Consider the following 22485-nt stretch of genomic DNA (forward strand, 5'->3'; position numbering starts at 1 on the left):
ACAAGCCACATGACCTTGTGACTAAGTTATCTGTCTCTGCAGTCACGTCTTTACAATGGTGGGAGTCAAGTAATTAAGGCTGTGGGTGAAGATTTCACGAATTCGCAAGTGAAAAGTCCTTGAGCAGCAGCAGCAGCAGCTACATCATCAGTAGCTGAGGTTTTTACTCGCTCAAGATTGTGGCGTATAAGACGACAGGCCAGCTCTTCAGCCCAAAGTTGTTGAGCTATAAATCCCAGGCGCCTACCACACTGTACTTCAGGATTTAGGGAGCTGGCTCAACGGCATGACTTTTATATGCAGTGGGGTGGGTGCTGGGCTAGAGCCCAAGGGTCTACATTCCCACTTAGGCACAGGACTGCATTCACTGAAGTCTCCTGGAAGTCATTGGCCATGGTGGGAGTCTCAATAGATGATGTGGTCAGCATTCTCTCAACCTCCCCCGCCCCCCCCCAATCCGCTATTCAGCCTCTTTTTGACGTTTCCTTTTTGTTGCTATTACCCTTGACTGTCCCCTCACATCTCAGAGCCAGTGTTTGCAGGCTTTACTCCTGACTGGAGAGGCACGCATGCTGGTGTGGGCTTTCCCAGTGCAGAGCACAGCACTGGGCTCTCAGTAGGTATTTGTTCAATGAATGGTCCCACTTAGATGTGAGTCATGCAGACCAGGGCCTTTCCTCAAGGGAATAATGATGGCCCTGTGACGAGTGCTGCGAGGGACATAAGCAAGGGTCTGTGATGGGCATGGGCCATCAGAGGAGGCCTCCCCATACTGAGCCCAGGGGCTGGCAAGAATGACTAGAGACACCTGCTGGAGGAGGGGAAGGAGCCGAGTCCAGCTGAGCATAATGATGAGTAAGGGGAGAGGCCTGTAGGCCGGAGTCTGTTCTAGAATCAGACCATAAAAGGGTGGAGGTGCAGCGTGACTTCATAGTGATGTAAAGATTGGTTTGAGGAGGTCTGGCTTGTAGGGAGCAGGCATTGTCACCCTACTTTCTTCTCCTTCTGAGCAAGCATCTCAGGCTCTCACGGTCTCCTTTCAGAATCAGCATCCACCTTGTTCCAGGAGAGAATCTGGCATCAGTGTGACTTGCAGCCCCCTTTAATGGAGTTGATCTGTCTCCTTTGCCTGCTGTAACAGTTCCAAATGGGGCAGCTTACATCTTATATACACTAGCTTCTGTAGGCGAGAGTCAGTCTGTTTTCTTGCCTTCCCAGCTTCTAGAAGCTGCCTCCAGCTTTTGGTTCATGGTCTTTCCTTTATATTTAGAGTCGATGATGTCACCTTCGCCAACCTCCACCCCCATCTTACCACAGCTGGGAATGGTTCTCTAATTTGAAGAGCTCATGTGACTAGATCAGGCCCACCTGCACAATTCAAAGCTAAGCATATGGTTTCAAGGCCCTGAACTAATCCCACCCGCAAGGTCCTTTTCACCATGCAAAGTTAAACACAGGTACTGTGAGGTCATGGCAGCATGGTTCGCAGCCATAGGAATCCTAGGGCTTAGGAGACCAACAACTGAATACTACATAAAAAAATGTAGATTCAAGGAGATATCTTTGAGACTACCAAGGAAACTTTAATGTGGGATTACATGACATAAATGTTTATCTTTTGTATTGTTCGGTGTGAAATCACAGGATGTTATTCTAGGATTCCCATACCAAAAAAAAAAAAAAAAAAAGGCAGTGCACTTGAAAATGTAAGAGAAATTTGAAAGGAGCATGGAGGGGGGGGCAGAGAAGGGGAGAGAGGGAGGGAGGGAGGGAGGGAGGGGGAGAGAGAGAGAGAGAGAGAGAGAGAGAGAGAGAGAGAGAGAGAGAGGGAGGGAGAGAGACTGTTGTGTTTCTGTGAAGACACAATGACCAAGGCAACTCTTACACAAGTAGACTTAAATGGAGGCTGGCTCACAGTCTCATGATGAGCACTGGGGCAGGTGTGTGCTGGAGCAGTAGCTGTGAGCTTTACATCCTGAGCCACAGGCAGCAGGCCGAGACAGAGGAGCAGACTGGGCCTGACCCCGCCCCCAGTGACACATCTACAAGACCTCATTTCCTAATTCTTCCCAAGCAGTCCACTATTTTGAGAATGGGGGTCATTCTCATCCAAGCCACCACAAATATGTACATACATGTGCGTGTACACACACACACACACACACACACACACACAAAGAGAAAGCAAAAGAAAGAAAAATGTGTAGTTCATACTCTTATTTATTTAAATATCACTACTTAAATGGAAGCTAAGGGCTCCAATTTTCAGATAACGAGCCAGTAATCTGTATATGGATACAAAGGTGATCCACAGTAGAGCTGGCCTAGGCGGGATAGGCACTATGTTAATTACTTTTCCATCACTGTAACAACTTATGGACAATCAACTTGGAAGGAGAGGTCCATCTGGGGCCACAGTTTGGATCTTTCAGTCCATAACTCATTAGCCCTGATGTTTGGGGCCTGTGGTCAAGCAACATATCACAGCAGGAGCACAGGTTAGACCCAAACTTCTCATCTTATAGCCAAGAAACAAAAAGGAAGAGGAGAAATAGGTCCCACAGTCCCTGTTGGGGACATGCCCTGAAATGACCTAAGGTCCTCCCACTAGGGAGTGGGTGAGGTGGCTTGCAGATTCCTGAGATGCCCTTTTACAAAGGGGACTTGACAGAGCCAACCGTGATAGCAAATACTTTTGCTCCCAGCACTCAGGGACAGGTGAGTTCAAGGCCAGCCTGGTCTACATAGCAAGTTTCAGGCCAGCCAGAGCTACAGAGTGAGACCTTGTCTCAAAGAATAATAAATGAACAAAACAAAAACACACAAAAGATCAAAGGGGACTTTGTATTGAATAATCAAATCAAGACAAAACAGGAATAGTGCTTGGAAAACAAAAAGTGTATTAGAGGAAACCATGGCGATGTGGACATTGCCTGTTACTCAGGAGTGCTCAGGACACATGAAATACACTCTGTGCCAGGCTCGGCTCTGCACTGTCCAGGCCACAGCTACATGGGACTCCCCATTCCAATGTCCTAACCACAAGAATATAGGTGCTGGCGAAGTCTCTACTTTAAATGCTTTGAAGAAATTCCCCAAATTCTAGAGTCTAAACACCTGTTTTAGGAGACTATTGAAAATCTGCGTGGCTCAGATCACCTACCCTTTAATTATTTTTTTCCATAACAGGTAATTTTCACCTTAGCAAGCAGACATTCCTTTTCTCCAAGGGCAAGCCATCTTATAAGGTGGCAATTTTATGGAAATTACCTGAACTAATAGCGTTGGGGAAGCAGGAATGCGAAGCCCAGGCTAGAGTGAAATTGTGGGCCGGCAGGGCAGCGAGTGCTCACCTGCAGCTCAGTGTAATCCCTTCTCAGTGTGACACGACCAGGGACACAAGTCTGTTGACAAGTCAACAGACATGGTCTGTAAGGCAGACCTTTCGAAGGAAGGAAGGCTGCTAGGCAGGCTATATGCTAGTGAAGGAAGCTCTGGTCTATTTGTTTGTTTGTTCCACTTATTCAGATGAAAAGTTTGGAGAGTCTTCCCCCCTTCCACCTCCCCCCCCCCCACCCAGGGTGTTTGCTTTTAAAAAGCTATCATTTCCTTCTGACAGGAGCCTGATTTAATTAACTGTGGGCTCTCTGAGGAATCCAGCAGCTAGCTCTGCCCCCTCCCACCCCGACCCTGGCCAAGAGTTTACCATGAACAGGCACTTTGGGGGCGAGAAAGCAAAACAAAACAAACCCCGAATGCTTACTTGAATATGAAGGCCGCATTTGGGTGTGTGGTTACCGTTGACTTTGAGACTTTGATAGAAGCAGCCTGTTTCTGGGAATTGGGATGTGAGCTGGTGGGAAAATGTGACGGAAGCAAAGGGAACGAAAGGATCCATCGGGGCGTCTTGTTCAAAGCAGCACGGATGGCTGCTGTGCAGAAGGGATGACTTCAAAGTCACGTTTTTTGCTCATAAAGGCCATTGTCGTCTCTAAGAAAGTGACCCAACGCTGCTGCCTTGTCATTACATGCTAGTCCCTGGAGAAGGAAGCAGGAAGAATAAGTGCTGGTGTCAACAAGATTTGCTGACTGCTAATTGCCAAGGGGAGAGTTAAAGATAGCAAACAGGACTGGAAAGATGCATCTCCAACCTGGTTTTGTGCATGTGCTACTGAGTATGTGCATGGATGGTCCCTCTCTCTCTCTCTCTCTCTCTCTCTCTCTCTCTCTCTCAGACACACACACACACACACACACACACACACACACACACACACGTCCAGCAAGTAGGCATGGAAAATAATCTCACCGGCATCATGTTTCCGCCATTGCTATAACAACAACCAAAACAAGGAACACATGAAATGGTAGCGACAGCTATTCTAGGGCTGTGGGGCTTTACTCACAAAACAGTTGTAAAGCCGTTTGGGAACCAAAACATGTCTGTGTATCTATGCAGATGCTTTCCTCAAAAGAAAACACACACATCCACGCACCGCCACACACTTACTACTCACGTGCTTCCCCCACCTACTCCTATTCCCTCCCCTCCATCACCCCTCAGTAGCCCCCAGCGCACACGCACACACACACACACAAACACACACACACACACACACACACACACACACACACACACACACACACACACAGAGAGAGTTGAAAAGACAAGAATGAACTGGGGTAGCAACCCCTCAGATGTTTGTTTCTAGTCCCTTCTGTTCTTTAAGTCACAGAGCAGGTTTGTTGACATAAAGCTGGGCTTTGAGAGTGTAGCTGGGAGGTTGCAGTCCACCTCCATTAGATGCTCAGGGTGTTTGCTTTGATTTCCTAGGAAAACATTTTCTGACCTTGGAAATGAAATCATTGAGTTGTCTATTTGTTTATGGCCAAAGACTTCTGGAGGGCCCCGGTCCTTCTGTTAGTGTATCTTTGAAATTCTGGAATCCGCAGTGAGTGGGAAGCTACCCAGCTTGGGCTAGCATCATTCAGGATGTGCCTCATTAAGGACCCAGAGTGGATTCTTCCCACGACTCCCCAAGATGAGTTTACTTGTATCACATGGCAAATCATTCCTGCTGAGAGGGTGGGCTGCGGACGGTGGGGGTGGGGGCAGGACATCTTTGTTATCTGTTTACTCTCAGGGAGGAGACAGTTTAGAGCTTGCCTCTTCATCAAGCTTGATGATGAAGCCCAACTAAGAGTGGTTTGCCTCACACCCATTTCAAAGTGTCCTTCAGTATTATGTATCATGCTTATATTTGGAAAATTTTTAAAGCAGCTACTTCCAATAAGTTAACAATATCTTCAGTTGAAATTGTTCAAATGTGAGGATTTCGTTGGTTTTATCACCCTCTAGACAAATTCTGGAAGTGTTTAAACACGTTTTGTGGACTGCTCAACTTTACAATTTGCTCAGAGGGCCACATTATTACCTTTATTCTCTGAAGACATTGGTCCAACAGCAAAGGCTCATTTTGCTTACTGAACTCAGCATGAAGCAGAGGCCATGTGGCTTTTCAAGCCCTGATCACGAGCTGACGTTGGAGTGGTTTGACTGTAAAATCAGAAGCTCACTTGCCTATCTCCTTCCATGGATTTCTTTAAACTGCAACTGCCCTTTCTTGGAAATGAGTGGATGAAGAATTGGTCGAGTAGAATGAGACCTTGTGTGGTGACTGAACCACAGAGATGCCTCAGAGACAAGGGGATTGTGAGTTTGAGACCAATCTGGGGCTGGATTGCAAGTTTCGGGCTAGCCTGGGCTAAATGGTGGATCCCTAACTCAAAAGTAAACAAATAAATAAAACAAAGATGAGGATGATGGCAGGAAAGCCATGCTCTGATTCCACGCGTGTGCAGGAAGCAGGAGCTTTGGTTCTGTAAGTGCCCGTAAGAAGAGGCACCTCCACTCTGCTGCCTTAAGCAGAATGAGCCTCTGGCTTCCTGTATGTCACAGTCAACCTTTGTCCAGCCCACTGTGTAACCCTGTGTAACTCTTATTACTGCAGCATACTATATCCCACAAGCCCAGCAAAACCCCAAAGCTGCCCTCTCCCTCATGCAGGCAGTCACAGGTAAGAAATGAAAAGGTTGGTTGGTTTGTTTGTTTTTATGAAAAGAGAAGAAAGGAGTCCAGTGAAGGGAGTGAGATTTGTTACCTTCACAATGTTAAGACATGGAGAATGAAGTCATCTCATTTGTAGTTCCTGGGTAATCCTAAGTGACAAAATAAGGACTGTAGGCATTTGGTACTATCCTGTAGTGCGAATGATAACAGAAATGTCATGCTTGGCTTTGGAAAGGAACCTAGGGACTGCAAGAGGACTGTGGGACACCTACAGGATAATACATTTCTTTCCTAGTAATTGGAAATAAGTTTGTGCTCAGCATAGGCAAATATTGCGAGAAGCAAGGGAGAGAATCAGCACAGAAAAGGAGGTCAAAGGATGCTGGTGTTGAGTGTAGTGATGCTCACTGTGGGTGTGCTGGGTGTGAACAGTTTAAGGTGCAGAGTAAATACAGTGGTGTGGCTAAGACTTGGTTTGGGTTCAAATCTCTGCCCTGGCACTTACTGGCTGAGTGACCTGAAGCGAGTTACTGAATTCTTTGGGCCTCTGTTTGCTCAGACGTAAGACCAACGTTGTGGCTATGATAAGACCTGAGGTCATGCAGGTAAAAGGCTCCATCCAATGACTGTAGCCTAATGATGTTCGTCAAATGGTAGCTATTACTGATTACACAGGCTACGATAAATTGTCACCTTTGCCCTCTGTAAATTATCAAGAAATCCTCTCATACTTATAAGCTATTGTATTCCCAGTTATCAGTAAGCTGTAGGCTGCATGAGCTCATTTGATGAGATAAGGAGTGTTACTTGGAAGCCGTGGAGCGTACCTGTGGAGGGAAACAGTCACGCAGGAGCTCAGAAAGACCGTTCATGGCATGGATCGAAAGAGTGTGCTGTCATTCCAGCCTGCTGGACATTCCTGAAGTGATGACAGGGTGCAGGAGACCTAAATGACACAAGGATAACATCATCTGGAAGATTTTGCAAGTGCTAAAACACTAAACCCGCTTCCCCAAGCCCTGGCCTTCATCTCCGGTGTAGCTCTCTTCCGATGCCTTGGGATGCCGATGCTTTGAGAAGCGGTTCACATGGTTCCTGGGTCCAGACAACACTGCGTCAAGTGTTACCAGGGCAAACAGTGAAAACGGACTAGAGCTAGCCTACATATAATTCTTTTCATGAGAGTGGGGTAGAACACACCGCTAGCATGGTGAGGCCCAGGATTTTTTCCCAACACTGACCAAAATAGAAGTATAGAGATTGGTATTGTCATGTTGTGCTGGTCTTGAGAGCAGAGCGGGAGCAAGAAGCCCGACACTCTTAGGACGTTCATATAGCAAGATCACATTGAACATTTAAATTTGCTGGCATGCAATGGATTGTCTATCATCTATTCGGAGGAAACGATAAAAATTAGCATCCTTGACAGTAATGTACCTAATTGACAGATCGGAGCAAGGTAGCTGATCTTTTGCTCCAAGTTCTTGCATCTGCAGTGACCTCTGTGTTCATCAGATCCGCCCACAAAGCCGTGGTGTTTTAGAGTCGGCATGAGTTTGTCTATGGAGTGAGGCAGTGTTGGCCTGCTTCCCCTGCTCCTTGTGCATGCAGGACACAGAACAAAGCTCTATGGAGGGCACATACCCACAGGACTCTGCTTAGCATAGCCACCCAGCACCTCAGGACTACATGCGGTCCCCAAGGTCTCCCAGACCAGCTGAACAATGGTCCGATTCCTCTGTAGATGGCTCCATCCCAGAGGTGGGAGAACTGTCCAAATCTGAGTCTCTGGAGTGTGAGTTTAAGCTTTGAAAGCAGCCACATGTCAGTATCTCCAAGTACAATAAGGAAAGTAAATGATGAAGGTGAATCCACTCTATGAAAGGCAGGGCCTTGGACCCATGATGATGTGTGCTCATCTGACCCAGAGTGCCTCTGAGGGGGAAATGCGGAAGTTCCTGAAGAAGCACCTTCCTCCTGCTGCTGCAGAAGGCACAGCTTCTCCTGGGGCAGGTGGGAAGGTGCCTTAGTTTTATTGCTGTGAAGAGACACCGTGACCAGGGCAACTTTCATGAAGGAAAACATTTCCTTGGGGCTGGCTTACAGTTTCAGAGGTTTAGTCCATTGTCATCATGGTGGGAAGGATGGCAGCATGCAGGCAGGCATGGTGCTGGAGAAGGAGCTGAGAGTTCCGCATCTTAATCTGCAGGCAGAAGGAGGAGGCTGTGTGCCACACTGGGCATAGCTTGAGCATAGAAGACTCAAAGTCTGCCTTCACAATAACTTGCTTCTTCCAACAAGGCCACACCTACTCCAACAAGACCACACCCACCTCCTACTAGTGCCGCTCCTTATGGGCCAAGCATTCAAACACATGGGTCTATAGGAGCCATACCTGTTCAAACCACCACAGACGTACACACCAAACTCTAAAAAGTAACATAGGTTAGCTGGGCATGATGGTAAACACCCATAAACCCAGCACATGGGAGTTAGAAATAGGAAGAATAAAACGTTCAAAGTAGACCATAGTTATATTACAGGTTTGAAGGCCAGCCAGAAATATCAAAGACCCCATCTCAGACAAACAAAGATAAAACAAAAATACAACAATAACAAAACCCACAGCATTTTAGGCATAAAATAGTCTAAGAATTTATAATATAGACATTAATGAAATGATGCCCAGTTATTTTACTAAAGGAAGCCTGGTAAAGAGATAAAAAGCAGCTGAAACCATATAATAATAATAATAATACACACACACACACACACACACACACACACACACATAACAAAACTCAAAAGGTTGAGTGTGTCTATTTATACATACTTTTATCTACATATATATAGCTATAATAATCAAAGAAAAAGAGACTATCAATTTGAGAGGTGGGGCACCAAGGAGATAGAGAGAAAGGGACTACAGAGAGTAAGTAAATAAAGAAGAAAAGTAGCTGGGTATGGTGCTGCACACCTTTAATTCCAGCACTTAGGAGGCAGAGGCAGGCAGATCTCTGTGAGTTCGAGGCCAGCCTGGTCTACATAGTGAGTCCAGGATAGCCAAGGCTACACAGAGAAACCCTATCTCAAAAAACAAAATAACAAAACAAAACAAAAAAGTAAACTGATATAATTATATTTAAATTCAAAATGTATTTAAAATTTTTATAGGAAAAATGGGAACTTGAGAAGTTAGCCCATACAGAAAGGCTTATAAATGTGAGGCTACTGAAAGTCTTTCTGAGTGGAAAACTGCCTATTTTGATTGCATATTGAAATTGTGACTTACAAAGCAAAAGAGAAAGATTAAGAAGAAGGGAAACAAATAATTAAAATTTTAATATTACATTAAAATTACATTTCTAATGTTAAACCATTCACAGGCCTTTCTTTATAGCAGTTTTATTCACAGTCTCCCCAAACTGGAAACAATCAAAGTGACTCCCAAGAGTGAAAGGGTAAAATCCATGCGATATATGCATGCATGGAATATCATCCAGCTATAAAGAGAAATAAACGTGGAAAGACAGAGAAGAGCCTGAAACAGTTTGCAGAGTAGAGCGTTTCAACCTCGTGACATTCTGGAAAAGGTGAAGTTACTGAGGCAGGGGGGAAAATGGAAGCTGTCAAGGATTGAGAGGGAGACAGAAATAAATGGGTGGGGTCTCAGGCCTTTCAGAACAGTGTAACTCCGCAGTGTAATACTGCAATGGTGAATACATGTCCTTACGCATTAATCAAAACTCACAGAAAAACCAGTCATGGTGGTGCATGCTCACCTGTAATGCCAGCATCGTCGGATACAGGCAAGAAAATCAGAAGTTCAAGGTCATCCTTGGCTACATAGGGAGTTTGAGACTAGCCTAGTCTATATGAGTGTCCCCACCCCACCACTGCCAAGCGCCCTCCTCCGTTTCAAAAATTAAATATAGAGGAATCCTAGTATGGATTTCCTGATAGGAACTTTAGGTGATACATTGATATTTGCTGATCAGTTTAAGCAGACATCCCACGGTAATACAAGACATCATAGGTGACCGACAGGGGTGGAGGGAGGCGTGTGGGAGCTGGGTAGGTTCCCTGCTCAGTTCCTGTAAACCTAGAACTGTGCTCCACTCCAAGAAAACCTGGTCCATTAATTTAAAATTAACCCATCCCAAATCCTTTGTACATAAAGAAATTTCAAAGGAGCCGTGCCTCGGTCAGCTCTTTGGGAACCTGCACGAGCGAGCTCTGTTTTCAAAGGCAGCTGAGGAAACCCAGATGCCCCGAGCGTGAAGCAGCAGGCCTCGCCAATATTCAGACATCCCGGACTGCTGACACCTACCTCAGACTCAACAAAACCCTTCTAATGGAGTTTAGGAGGTGGGGGGGGATGGGGGGGGGAGAGGAAGAAGACCCAAATTCTTACTCAAAGAATGAACAGTTTGGAACACGCACAAGAGTGTCAACAAATTATGTAGATCTTATCCGCGCTGCATTTTTGGGTGCCTCCCAGCTATCCAGCCAGGCTCCACCAGCCTGTCAACACCAAAGCATCCCACGCCTGCCCTGGCCTCTCAACACCTCTGCAGGCTCTGCTGGGCCAGGACTGCCTCCCCAGAGCCCACAGGAGCTGGGAGTCTGACTTTCCCTCTCCTCTCAGGGTATATGGATCCCGCTCCCCATTGTGTGGCTTGGTTGGCGTTCCATGCCCGTTAATTTTGTAAAGAGAACTGAAGGTAGAAAATCCAATGTCCTCTCATCTCAAGAGAGAGAAAGAAAGAGTGTGTGTGTTCACTGTTTCAGCCATTGAAGGGGGAAATTATGTCAAGTCACCATGCACAAAGCACTTCAAGTTTCTGTATTTGCGGATGGAACTTCATGGTCTTTCAAAGTTATGAGTAAGGACAAGGGGGGGGGAACCCCACTGAGTTCTTTTCCCCATCCCCTGACAACAGCCAGAGAGCACTGGAGCTCTGGGTACAAGAGCACGAGCGAGCACATGAATACGCACACTCGCACACACGGACAGACATATGCATCTAGTGCACTTGTGCCCCGCTCCACAAGAACGCAAACTTTCAGGTGTAATTTTGCTTGAGAACGTTTAAAAGCACTGGTGAAAATGACAGCCTTTGTATCTTGGGTTTTCTTTTGGAATCACCCGTTCATTTTGTGGAAATCAGCGAATGGCTCTCCTTGTCTGTTTTCACTTTTAGGCAGCTTTAAGTGCCTTGAAACAGTTTTCCGAACAAGGACTGGAACCGATCGATGGGGCAGTGAGTGTTGAAAAGGGTTCTCTTGAAAAGTGAGTATGTCCTTAGTCAGTGCTGTTGCTTTTGTGTCTATACGAAAGATAATATATGATAACGGTATGGTTAAAAGAAATCCAGACAATGGTGTCTGAGTTTTTACAAAATTCTTCATACCTCATTAAATACAGATGGAGGAAAACCATATATATGTATATATATATATGTTCATAATCAACTTTTCTGAAATGTTTATGGACATTCTAACCTGTGAGTTGGCCATTGTCTCTGCATTTTAATGCCATGGTGGGGGCAACCCTGACAATCTTGCTGAGTGTAGACAGCTACAGAACTCACAGAGGACTGTGTTCATTGCATGTGTCAAAGATTCTCTCATCAACTCGGTTAAAAAAAAATTGCACTCACATTTATTCTAAGAACAACTAAGAGAAAACAAAGCGGACTGAAAGCAGCCCCTACCACCTTTTTCCCCCCCTTTTGTTGCATGGAACATTGGCACATTCTGCCACAGAAACAGGACTGCCAGGGACTACAGCAAATTTGCAAGTACAACCATTACTCCTGCAAGCCAGCTTGTAGCTTTTTATGAGATTTGAACCTAAGGTGCTATGGAAAGGAGTGAGGTTTGGGTTTCTCTAGAGACCCAGTTTATGATAACAAAGTGAAAAGCCAGTTATAGTTACTATACAGAGTCCAAAGCCTTTCAGCGCAATAATGATAGCCAGTGCAATCTCAGAGCACAGAGAAGAAACCATCAGAATTAAAATTAAAACACACAACTTGGGGAGTAAATAGCAGATATGTTGCTCCTACAGCTAAATGAACATACAAAAGAAAACACACATACACACACACACACACACACCCCACAAAACAAAACCAGCATTTGGTCATTTTCATTGAAAGATGAGAAGAACGCATTTGGTAAACAGCCATGGCATTTCAGGCTGTCTATAGACTGGCAACCATCTATAAGCTAATTTAATCAAAACCATTTCCACATGATCTCATCAGCAGACCATCTGAGCATAAATATTGTCGTTTCACTTTAAAAGGTCACTTTTGTGGTGACCTTTGAATCCTGTGTGCCATCTGCTAATAAACATGTCTGAAGATGTGCAGCCCAGAGCTCAGCTCTTGTTAATGTATTAATCTTTCAGACAAGCCAAGCATCTGCGCGAGAAAGCGGACAATAACCAGGCGAGCCCGGGCTCCATCACTCAGGACTGCAAGAAATCAAAGCCGGCCGTCTAGCAAGTCCCAGAACCCACGGCTGCCACCGCGTCCTTATAAACCTGTCAGCACGCATGAGGGTGTCTGTGTTCAGGGAAATGAATGACTAATACCATTATCTGAGTCTTATGTGAAGACAACACTGTTCTAACACAAGAGATAATGTACATGGGACTGTTTATTCAACCGGGGGGGAAAATAAAACTTTGAGCATTTCCCTTGGAACCTGAGATCAGGTCATAACTCATTTGCCCAGAGGCAGCAGAAATCTGATCCCACTACCGGAGCTTAAAAACAACCATTAATGAAAAGTGTTAGAAACAAAGCTAAAGTTTTCAAATGATTCATAGAGAAGCTGGGTTTGGTTCTGTCGTTATGATTGTTTTGTCGTGGCGATTGTATTGTTATAATCTCTCTCTTGTTTGAAGTAATGCTTGACAGTTCAGAAATTAACCAATGATGTGCTGTGAAATGTGATGGTTGTCTTCATATATAGTCTCTCACAGTTTCTCTTTTTATGCAGATATTTGTAACCTTCATCTTGAAAACACACACACACAGACACACACACACATTACTTTACGGTGCATTGCACAAAGCTGTATGCAAATAACTATGTTTTAAATCAGGTCAGATAATTGATTTGCAATATAAATAATACTAGGAACAAGTAGTTTCCATATATTTCAGGACTTTTAAAATGACAAAATGAAACAAAACCGAGCAGTTGTGGGTTTTGTGCTACGTGATGCCATTAGCCACCGAGGGGGCGTCTTGCCTCTGCACATCCGCTCTGGGAGGCCACTCTGTCATGGAAGTTGTGCCCACCTCCATCCGTGTGTTGTAGCCACTCACTGTTTGTATCAAGTGTCTTTAGTAACTGCCTCTGGACTTGGGACAGTGAGTAAGGTCAAAATAAATACTGTACATGGTGGGTAAGGGAAAGCCTGTTGGAGAAGCGTCTAGCCAACCACGCTCTGGACCAGCATGTTTGGAATCCAGCGTGGGGCAAATGCAGTAAAGATTTGGTCACTTTCTGTATGAATTGTTTTTATTTCGTTCCCTTCCTCCTGCCTTTTAAATGTCAGTGCTCTGAAACCTGTGGGGAAGGTCACCACCCAGCCTTCACTGTCCTGCCCAGCCATGGAATTAAAAGTGGCTGTCTCTGTGAAACTGCAGGCTGCCTGCTGGGTGACTGGGATCTGACTAGGACCTGGTCTAGCCAGCCACTGTCACCTCATTGTTCAGGCTTTCTCCTTATTGGTTTGCAAACATTGTGCAATGAGAAAACACTATATGGTCTCACTGCTCTGCCCAACCTGACAACAGCAGTAGAATTATGTAAGGTTTCACAAGCAAAACCATACACATCATGATCTGGCTGACTCACACGCGACTGGAGGATAAACAAACAGCACCATAAGGAAGTAACTCCAGGCTTATAATGGTTCCCATGTGGGGAAGTCTGCCGGTGATGGGAGGGCTGGGTGCCCTTAGAGGAAGTAGGCTTGGTTACATAAGGCTGGATCCTGGTGAAAAGAACAACACTGTCTGTAAGGTGTTTGCTTGGGCACAGTCCTACCGCCTAATCAAGGACGCAGGCGTCCCTAACTCATTCCCTTGGCAGGAGGCAGGCTCTTGCTCCTCCTAGGACTCAGCCACCTAAGGCTTCTTCTGCACCTGGATGAGGTGAGAGCCACTTCCTGCAGGACCACTGAAGCGATGCTGCAGTTTCCCCCCAGCGCTGTAAACACCACAGCCTTCTACAGCAACACTGAGCTGGGCAGGCCTGTGGGAAGACGGCAGTCTTTAGGGACACAGAAGTCCTCGGTTCTCACCACCCAGGTATCCGAAGTATTCAACCAGGGCTGTCTGACCAGCTGAATCACTTCCAAACCCACAGAGCAACGGGCACGGTGGCAGACTGGACAGTTGCATAGATTTAGGTTCCTCATCCCAAACCCTGCACCTCTACCTTCTAGAATGCCCAGGAAGACACTGGCATGTTCCTGGAACAGTAATACTTCTGCATATCTTCTGGGTTTTCTGCCTTTCTTTCTTATTTCTTACCCCCCCCCCCCTTTTTTTTTTCATGTTGAATTACCAATGCAAATGATCAGTGGCCTGCATCCCTGGCAAGGCCCACTGCAGTGCTCAGCTCCACAGCCCAATGTTATATATCATTAGAGGGGAAACCATTAAGTAGATTTATTGAAAGAATGTTTCTTCAGCACAAGGAGATCTTTTTGATGAAAAATGGAACTCATTATTCGTTAAAGGACACAGATTGACTTATCTCCTCTATCAATTACAGTGTCCGCTTTCAGCTTGTCTCAATCAGCACAGAGCTTTGTAGTCACTTCCTAGGGCTGAGGCCAATGTGCTTCATGAAAAAGGTTTGTTTTCACATTTTAATTGGAAATATAATAGTGCACTCTGGAACTCTGACCATCTTTTCCACTACCACTTGCCAGAGATCAATGGTGAGACACCACCCATCGGGTCATGACAGGCATTCCTCCCCTTTCCCAGGGTGAGGACCCCTCTAAGAAGCTGCCTGCCTTCCTTCTCCCCAGCACACACTCCACTTAAGATCTTTTCCCCCCTTGGCGTTTCGACCAGTTTTGTGCACCACAGAGGGAAAGCAGACAGCCAAGAAATGTTAACCTCGGGGCCAGAGGTTGCCTCAGTCAGTAAAATGGCTCCCGCGCAAGTGTAAAGACCTGAGTTCTGACCCCCACCCCACCCCCAGCACCCGTGGAAAGGTTAGGTGGAGTGGCAAGCTTCTGTAACCCCCACCCCAGGGAGGCAGAGCCAGGCAGATGAAAAGAGCGCTCAGCAGGCCAGTCTAGCTAAATTGCTGAGCTCCCAGGTTCAATGAGAGACTTTGGCTCAAAACAAACAAACAAACAAAGTGGAGAGCAATTGAAGATGACAGCAATCTCTGGCCTCTGTGTGCAGATACCCACGTGAATGTGAACACACACACACACACACACACACACACACACACACACACAGAGGTGGGGGGAGGGAGGAAGGGAGGGAGGGAGAGAGAGAGAGAGAGAGAGAGAGAGAGAGAGAGAGAGAGATATGGGGGGACCAGGAAATTATCTGGAGGCTTTCAAGTTTCAAGATACCTTGTGACTTTGGAAATGTGTCCAGACTGGTGTATAACTCCTGCTGGGGGTGAGTGAGGAGGGTAACTGCCTAGAGCTTGTTCTGTATCTTTTATTTTCCACATTGGCCCTGAGCTCATGAGACTCCTCCTGAGCCTTGAGCTACCACCACTAGATCTCTAGTCGAGTCTCTTATCTCACATGCATGTCTTCCATCCTGCCCCCCATGCCCATTTACTAGAGTGAAAGCCCGTTAACCTTACCAATCAAAGGCCAGTGTCCTGTGCCTGAAACAACGCGTAACCGGTAAGTACTCAGCACGGAAAGCTGGATCTGAATACAGTAAGCGCTCAATAACCGTTGACTGGATGATTAACATGGAGACCTCTGCCTCAATAGGATTCCTCCGCGACTGTGTGAGGGATGACTCGGACCCAGAGGTCTGCCTACTTGCACAGAACCTCTTGCCTAAGAGATTAAACTTCTCGTTGTCTTAACATGTAACATTGTTGAAGGCATTTAGGAACTTTGACTTTCTGCTTTTCATCTAAAACCTGGGGATGAGAGTATGGAAGAGTATGCAGAGCTCTTGAGCATGCGCACATCTAAAACCTGGGGCTGAGAGTATGGAGGAGTGTGCAGGGCGCTTGAACACGTGCACATGGGGCCTGACTAGATAACTTAGGAGCTAAAGGCACTTCCCACCAAGTCCATCCTCAGCACCCACATGGTAGAAGGAGAGACCTGACTCCTGAAAGTCGTCCTCTGTCTTCTACTCATGCACTGTGTCAGGCGTATACGCATACATACTACACAGAAATCAACACAGGTGTGCACATGTAAAAAGTAAACATTGCAGCCCATTAATGGATATTAGAGAAAGAACAGTAGCTTATTTACTTCCTCTAGAGATCTAATTTCAGACATTGAATATCTCATCTTCACACGCATAAGAGGATCCCCCCCTCACACACAAGAAAATTGTAGCTCTAAACTTATCTCCACAGTCACTCAAAATGTTGTCTCTAATAGTTACGAAATGCTCATCAAACACTTGAGAAGCAAATGGATCTCTTATGTCAGTTAGTATTCTTCCCATTGTAGCTAGGAAAGGCAACTAAAGGCAGCAATGGGAGATTTGGGACCAAGCCAGAGAATGTTTCACAGAACCTAAGGGCAGAAGTCCAGATGCCAAGTGCAGCCAGGAAGTAGAAAGCTAGGTGGAAACTAGGAAGTGCTCGTCTCTCTCAATTCCCCCTTCTACCTCCCTAATGAGCCCTGGCTTCCGACATGCATGCATGGGAAAGCATGGCCAGCAACAGAATCCAAGTGCACAGACATCTGAAGAAACACCAGCTTTCTCTTATGACTCCATTCCAGTGTCTTAGGAAGCCTATACCCCTGCTGGCTCAAGCTGGACCAGAAGCTTGCCCTTGGTCTACATTGTGCAACTATGACTGTCCCCACCCCACCCCAAATGGAATAGACACAGCCCAAGGGAGAGCTGCCTCAGCTACCTGCCACATTTCCCAGGGAGGTAAGGCTCACGTGCCAGTCTTTACTTTCCAGGTAGTTGACAGTGAAGCTCAAGTAAGTGAATAACAGTCTCCCCAATGTCACAGACAGCTTTTCAGTTTGTCAAGGCCGTGGTGTTTTGCTTGGTTATGTTAAATCCTTTCCGTCTTTAGTTTCAAGGCTCTCATGAACCGCAAAAGTATCCTGAATGACTCACAAAACTACCTAGAGCAAAAAAGAAAACTATTGCCAGGGATCTCAAATTAGTATATTTCAAACAAGCCTCCTTTCCCTCAGTGAGAGCAAAAATGAGGGGGAGGGGCGAGGCAGTAGCGAGGTCACCCATCCTGGCCTCTGCACATCAAGAGAAAGAAAGGTAGTTGCTCTACCTTTGTTACTCTGAGACGTTTTGATCTGAAGACCTGGGTGGGGGACACACAGAGGCAATCTTGGTTTTATTTTATTTTATTTTATTTATTTATTTATTTATTTATTTATTTATTTATTTATTGCAAACTTTGCTCAGAGGTATTCAGAGAAGGGAGAGACTTGGCTGCTTGAGTGAGTAGGAGACCGACAATGGAAAGAACCAGAAATTTGGTTTGCAAGCTGAAGTGGCTGCCTTGGAGAGGAACGAGGAAATGCCATGTTCTAGAGGAGGGCTCTGACGAGAACAGACGAGCTGGCTTTCTTCTCACCAGCCTCCGGAATGAACAGTAAACAAACCAAACAAACCAACAAATCTCCCTTCTCCTCCTGAGCCTCCCCTAAACCTCCTATAAGGAGTCATTTTCCAGAAGGATCCTTTGCTGCTGGTCCTACCTCATTCTCTGAGCACAGAGCAAGGGATAAATAAGGTCTGCCTTCATCAGCTCAGTGTGATTTATGAGCACCCAACTTTGGCAAAGACCCAGACTGGGTGGGACCTCCAAAGAGAGCCTTGTCTCTGAATCGCTAAGAGTAGGAAAATCCGAGGTCAGTTGCTTCTGCTTCTGCAGTTGACCCCGTTTCGTACGCAGCATCTCCTCGGGATTAGCTCCACTACAGCCACTCCCTGTCTCAGACAGAGGGCCAGAACCTGGAAGTCTGATGAACATACCTGTCCCTCTATTACATTTCCAGCCTTTGCTAAATCCTATTATTTATTGAGCAACAAATACAAAGGATCTATCCTTGATGGAGAAGCCACCCAAATGAAGTCTAAAGTCCCTACCCCAATGTTTCCAACTGGGAAGATAAAATAGAAGCAAGATGAAGGGAGAAAATGCAAGACGCTAGAAACAGACACACTATGGAGAATGTGTTTCAGCTTCTGCTCTTACAGTGTTTATGGGCGAATAAGTGGGAAGACTCAGGCCAATAAACCACAATACCGAAAAAGACATTCTGCTCTCTATGCCTGCTTTTCTTTAGGAGTGCTTGGCTTGGCCAACTGTAACTGAGATGCTGTAGGAATCCATTTCACCCCCCAGGGCTAAGTCCCTTCTGTGAACACCGAGGTCTTCTCAGCATCGGCCTCTCCATTGCCACCACCTCCAAACTAACAGGTGACAAGTTTCTTCTTCATGCGCCATCAAAGAAGCAGTTCTGGGTGCCAATAAGAGTTGGGGGTCTAATATAGAGGAGAAGGAGGTCCCCCTGGGTCAGAGACCTAAGGGAGGGGAATAGGGTGAAAACAGGAGGGAGGGGGGAATGGGAGGATACAAGTGATGGGATAACAATTGAGTTGTAATCTGAATAAATTAATAAAATTAAAAAAAAATAAAAGAGTTGGTGGTCTGGAGTACAACTCCTAGCACCCACATCGGGTAGCTCCACTGCTTGTAACTTCAACTCTTCTGATCTCTGCAGGCCCCTGTACTCACTGCACAAACATACACACTCACATACATATAATAATTAAAAAGAAAGATAAAAAAGTCAAGTTGGGAGTCTGGAGTCAAGAGTACTGGTGTACTCAATTCTTGGTTTTTCTGCTCAGTCCCTAGATGTGTAAAGTAAGCTTAACTCCTCCAAGCCTCATTTTCTTCAGCTATAAAATCAGGGTAGCAGTGTGGTTATACAGATTGATTGATTCGGTGAGTCAATGCATCTAAAGTGTTTGGAGCTCTACGCGGCACATGGTAAGCGCTCATAAACATGACTTATGATTGACCAAAAGACATCAATGAAATAATCAATAAGTATTGATCAACTAGTATGCACCCGAAATTAGAATTAGGTGCTCAGACAAGAAAGGACAGGGATGAACAGGCCTGGTACTATTTTTGTATCGCATAATTTTGGTCTCTTAAACATAATCCTAAAACATTCGCACAAATAGATAATACAAGTTGAATGTTCTCAAAGATCCAGGGCAGGGAGAGTTTTCAGAACACTCCACTGGGCCTCTCACACTTGAAAGAGAACCTCCTCATGTTTTCTCCACCTGGTCAAATGCCTATGGCTCCCAGGGCCCCTCTGATTAGTGTGAGACCAGCCCACAGGTGACACAACTTTCTTTACAATTAGATCCCACGTTCTCCATACACCTGGCTTACCTCTTTTTCTAGGCCCCTGAAGGAGGCAAGAGAGGATGGTAAAACAAACAAACAAACAGAGGCCTAGAAAGGGATGCAGAGTTTCCAGAGTCTTGGAACATGCCTCTGAAATGTCAGGTCTGAGTTGGTCCTGGTGCTGCGGGTATATACCTACTTAGAAGGCAGAGGTGACAGGCCTTAACGCTGCATACCCACATAGGGTAGGACAGGCCATCCAGGCTGCTGTATTGGAGAGCTGGGCAAACTGTGATGGACTTAGTTCTGGCCTTACTGAGACTGACATTCAATAAAAGGTCTTCAACCTGGTAACAGAGGCTGGAGTGTCTGTGCCCAGGAGAGAGGGCAGTGCAAGCAAATGGGCACCTGGAAGATGGGTGGTGACAGCTGCCTTACTAAACACCCCCCAAATCAGCGATTCTCAGCATGTGGGCCACAACCCCTTTGGGAGGGGTCATGGACCAGAGAGCTTGCATATCAGGTATTTACATTATGATTCATAAACAGTAACCAAAGTTACAGTTGTGACGGCAATGAAATAATTTTATGGTTGGGGGGGGGGTCACCACAAATGAGAAGTTGTATTAAAGGGTTCCAGCATTAGGAAGGTTGAGAACCACTGCCCTAGATGATTTCAGACTCAAGAAGAGCAAAGGGCGAAAGGGAAAAGCCTTGGGAAGCACCGGGATTTAAGGGGTTGGCTGCAGAGGAAGAGACATGAGAAGGAATTTGAGCAGTAGGAAGAGGATGCCAGGAGAGGGTGGGATGACCAAAAATGGGGGGAGTGGCTGGAGGAGGTTGGAAGGCAGCCTATCAGGACCAGCATCAGAGGCCATGGATCATTTTTTTTAACATGCAAATTAATTGGCTATATTATGACACCCGGTACACATAGATTACCGTCTATTGCTCACAGTCTCCACATCGCCATTCTTTGCTTTGCAGATCCCCTTCCTCTGCCTTAATGAAACTAGAAAGGAGATTCAAGGGCCGCAGTCTGACTCTCCTTTTTGAAGAACTAGACAGTCCCAGCTCCATTGTCTTCTAAACACTGGATACCCTGGCGAAGCAGATAGAGAGACTGCCGCTGTGTACCTGTCTCCTCCAGATTGGACCTTTCTCTCTTGGAAGTAGTGGGGTGGCTCAGGAGGTTTAGGAAACTAACCGGAAGCTGCTCTGAGGGGGGAAGGGGAGAGGGCTGAGCTGGTGAAGTGCGTACTGCACAAACGTGAGTGCCTGAGTTCTAATTCTCAAGCTAGGAATGGCGGTACATGTCCGTAAGGCCAGCCTTGGCAGGAGTGGGCGACAGGAAGATCTTGGGAGTTCACTGACCAGGTTCGATGAGTGACCGTATATATGTAAAGAGTGACAAAGAAAGACATACGACATCAATCTTGCCACTGCACAAGCACACAAGTGTGTAAACACAACACACACAAACACGCAGTGACGTGATGCAGGAAGTTCACAGCAATTGTTAAAACCACCAGGCTCCCCTTTGAGGTTAAACGGTAGACGATTGCCTGGGGGGTGAGAGCACCTGTGTTGGAGCTGGGGCAGGGATCCCTGGGGATGGAGCTTTTATCCGTGCAAGGCGGGCTTTTGGTCAATGCAGATGCTGGAGAGTCACCCATCCTCCCTAACCCTGATCCTGTAGGTAACACTACTAATTCAATTGGTCCACCAGGTTGGAGTTGGGTAGAATTGTTCCTTTGGTATGTCATCAATGCCCTTTCTGGGGTGAATAAATGTTCACATCTCCCCAGGAAAAGTTACACAACTTCTACCATGTCTGGGTATGTAAGTAACATACATCTGGACTGTAAGTAGACGAAGCTGCCCCTTGCCACCCAGAGATGGTGCCTGTTCCAGCTTTGTCAGTGACACAGAAAGGGCTCACGTGCCCAGGGACCTGACAACGAGCAACTGCTCCCCATAAAGCCCTCCAGAGATGGCAACTGCTACTGAACACTGGGACACCAGCCTGTAGGCGATCTCCTTGGAGGTGCTCTGAGGTGCACAGCCTTCTCATCTTGACACTAAGCCCTGCTTTGCTCTGGGTGGGCTCTGGTTTTAGCTCTGTCTTAGTTGCTTGCTGAGGAGAGTTTCTGCTACAAGGAAAGCGACATGAGCAGAGACATTTTCCCGGAAGTGAGCTTACCTAGGGATGCCTGGCAAGAGCTAGGTGGCCCATGGGTTGTGTTTTGTGTGGGTTAGGCTGTCTAATATGGGAGCTCCGCGTTATGCTACTATGGTGTGCTAAGGATTGTTAAAAAGGATCTCACTCCGCATTATGAACTCTTTTCCCGCCCCTTCCTTTTAATCTGGGCTGGTGTTGTAACTGCTAAGTTAGTAGACTCCTGTGGGAGGCACATGCCAGTTCCAGGTCTTCCGATTTCTTGTTGAGTCTCTGAGCACTCACACATCGTTCTGGGAGGAGCCTGAGCCACACCACGTGTAGGCCCTTAGTTTAGCACCCTCAGCTGCGGTGGCTGCTGGTGTGAGTGGGCCATCTGGGTGTTCCAGCCCCCACCCCCCCCCAAACTCTTCTAACAATCTCAGACGCAGCCGTTATCACAAGGAGTACCGACCTGCCCAGCTCCGTCGGCCCACGGGCTGTGAGGAATATTATCCACCTCTGCTGTTCCTGGTGTAGCAACTCCGGGTGGTTTGTTACATAACAGTGGGTAGCCAGAACTGTTTTCACTCATGTTTTCCACACCAACTTTAACCTAACTGCCGGAGTAACCGAC

At 46.3% G+C, this 22485-nt stretch overlaps 1 protein-coding gene across 4 annotated transcripts in view; it reads left to right on the forward strand.

Moving 5' to 3' along the window:
- Positions 1–13598, forward strand: part of STAU2 (staufen double-stranded RNA binding protein 2) — a 246499-nt gene extending 232901 nt beyond the window's left edge. For all 4 annotated transcript variants that reach the window (XM_084786805.1, XM_084786804.1, XM_084786802.1 and 1 more), the window contains 2 exons: positions 11275–11363; positions 12489–13598. In XM_084786805.1, coding sequence (XP_084642931.1) covers positions 11275–11363; positions 12489–12582 — 183 coding nt within the window. In that variant the 3' untranslated portion in view covers positions 12583–13598. The remainder of the gene's footprint in view (positions 1–11274; positions 11364–12488) is intronic.
- Positions 13599–22485: the final 8887 nt, after the last annotated feature.

The sequence above is a fragment of the Acomys minous genome (assembly GCF_964271855.1).
Source record: "Acomys minous genome assembly, chromosome: 1".
Classification (NCBI taxonomy): Eukaryota; Metazoa; Chordata; class Mammalia; order Rodentia; family Muridae; genus Acomys; species Acomys minous.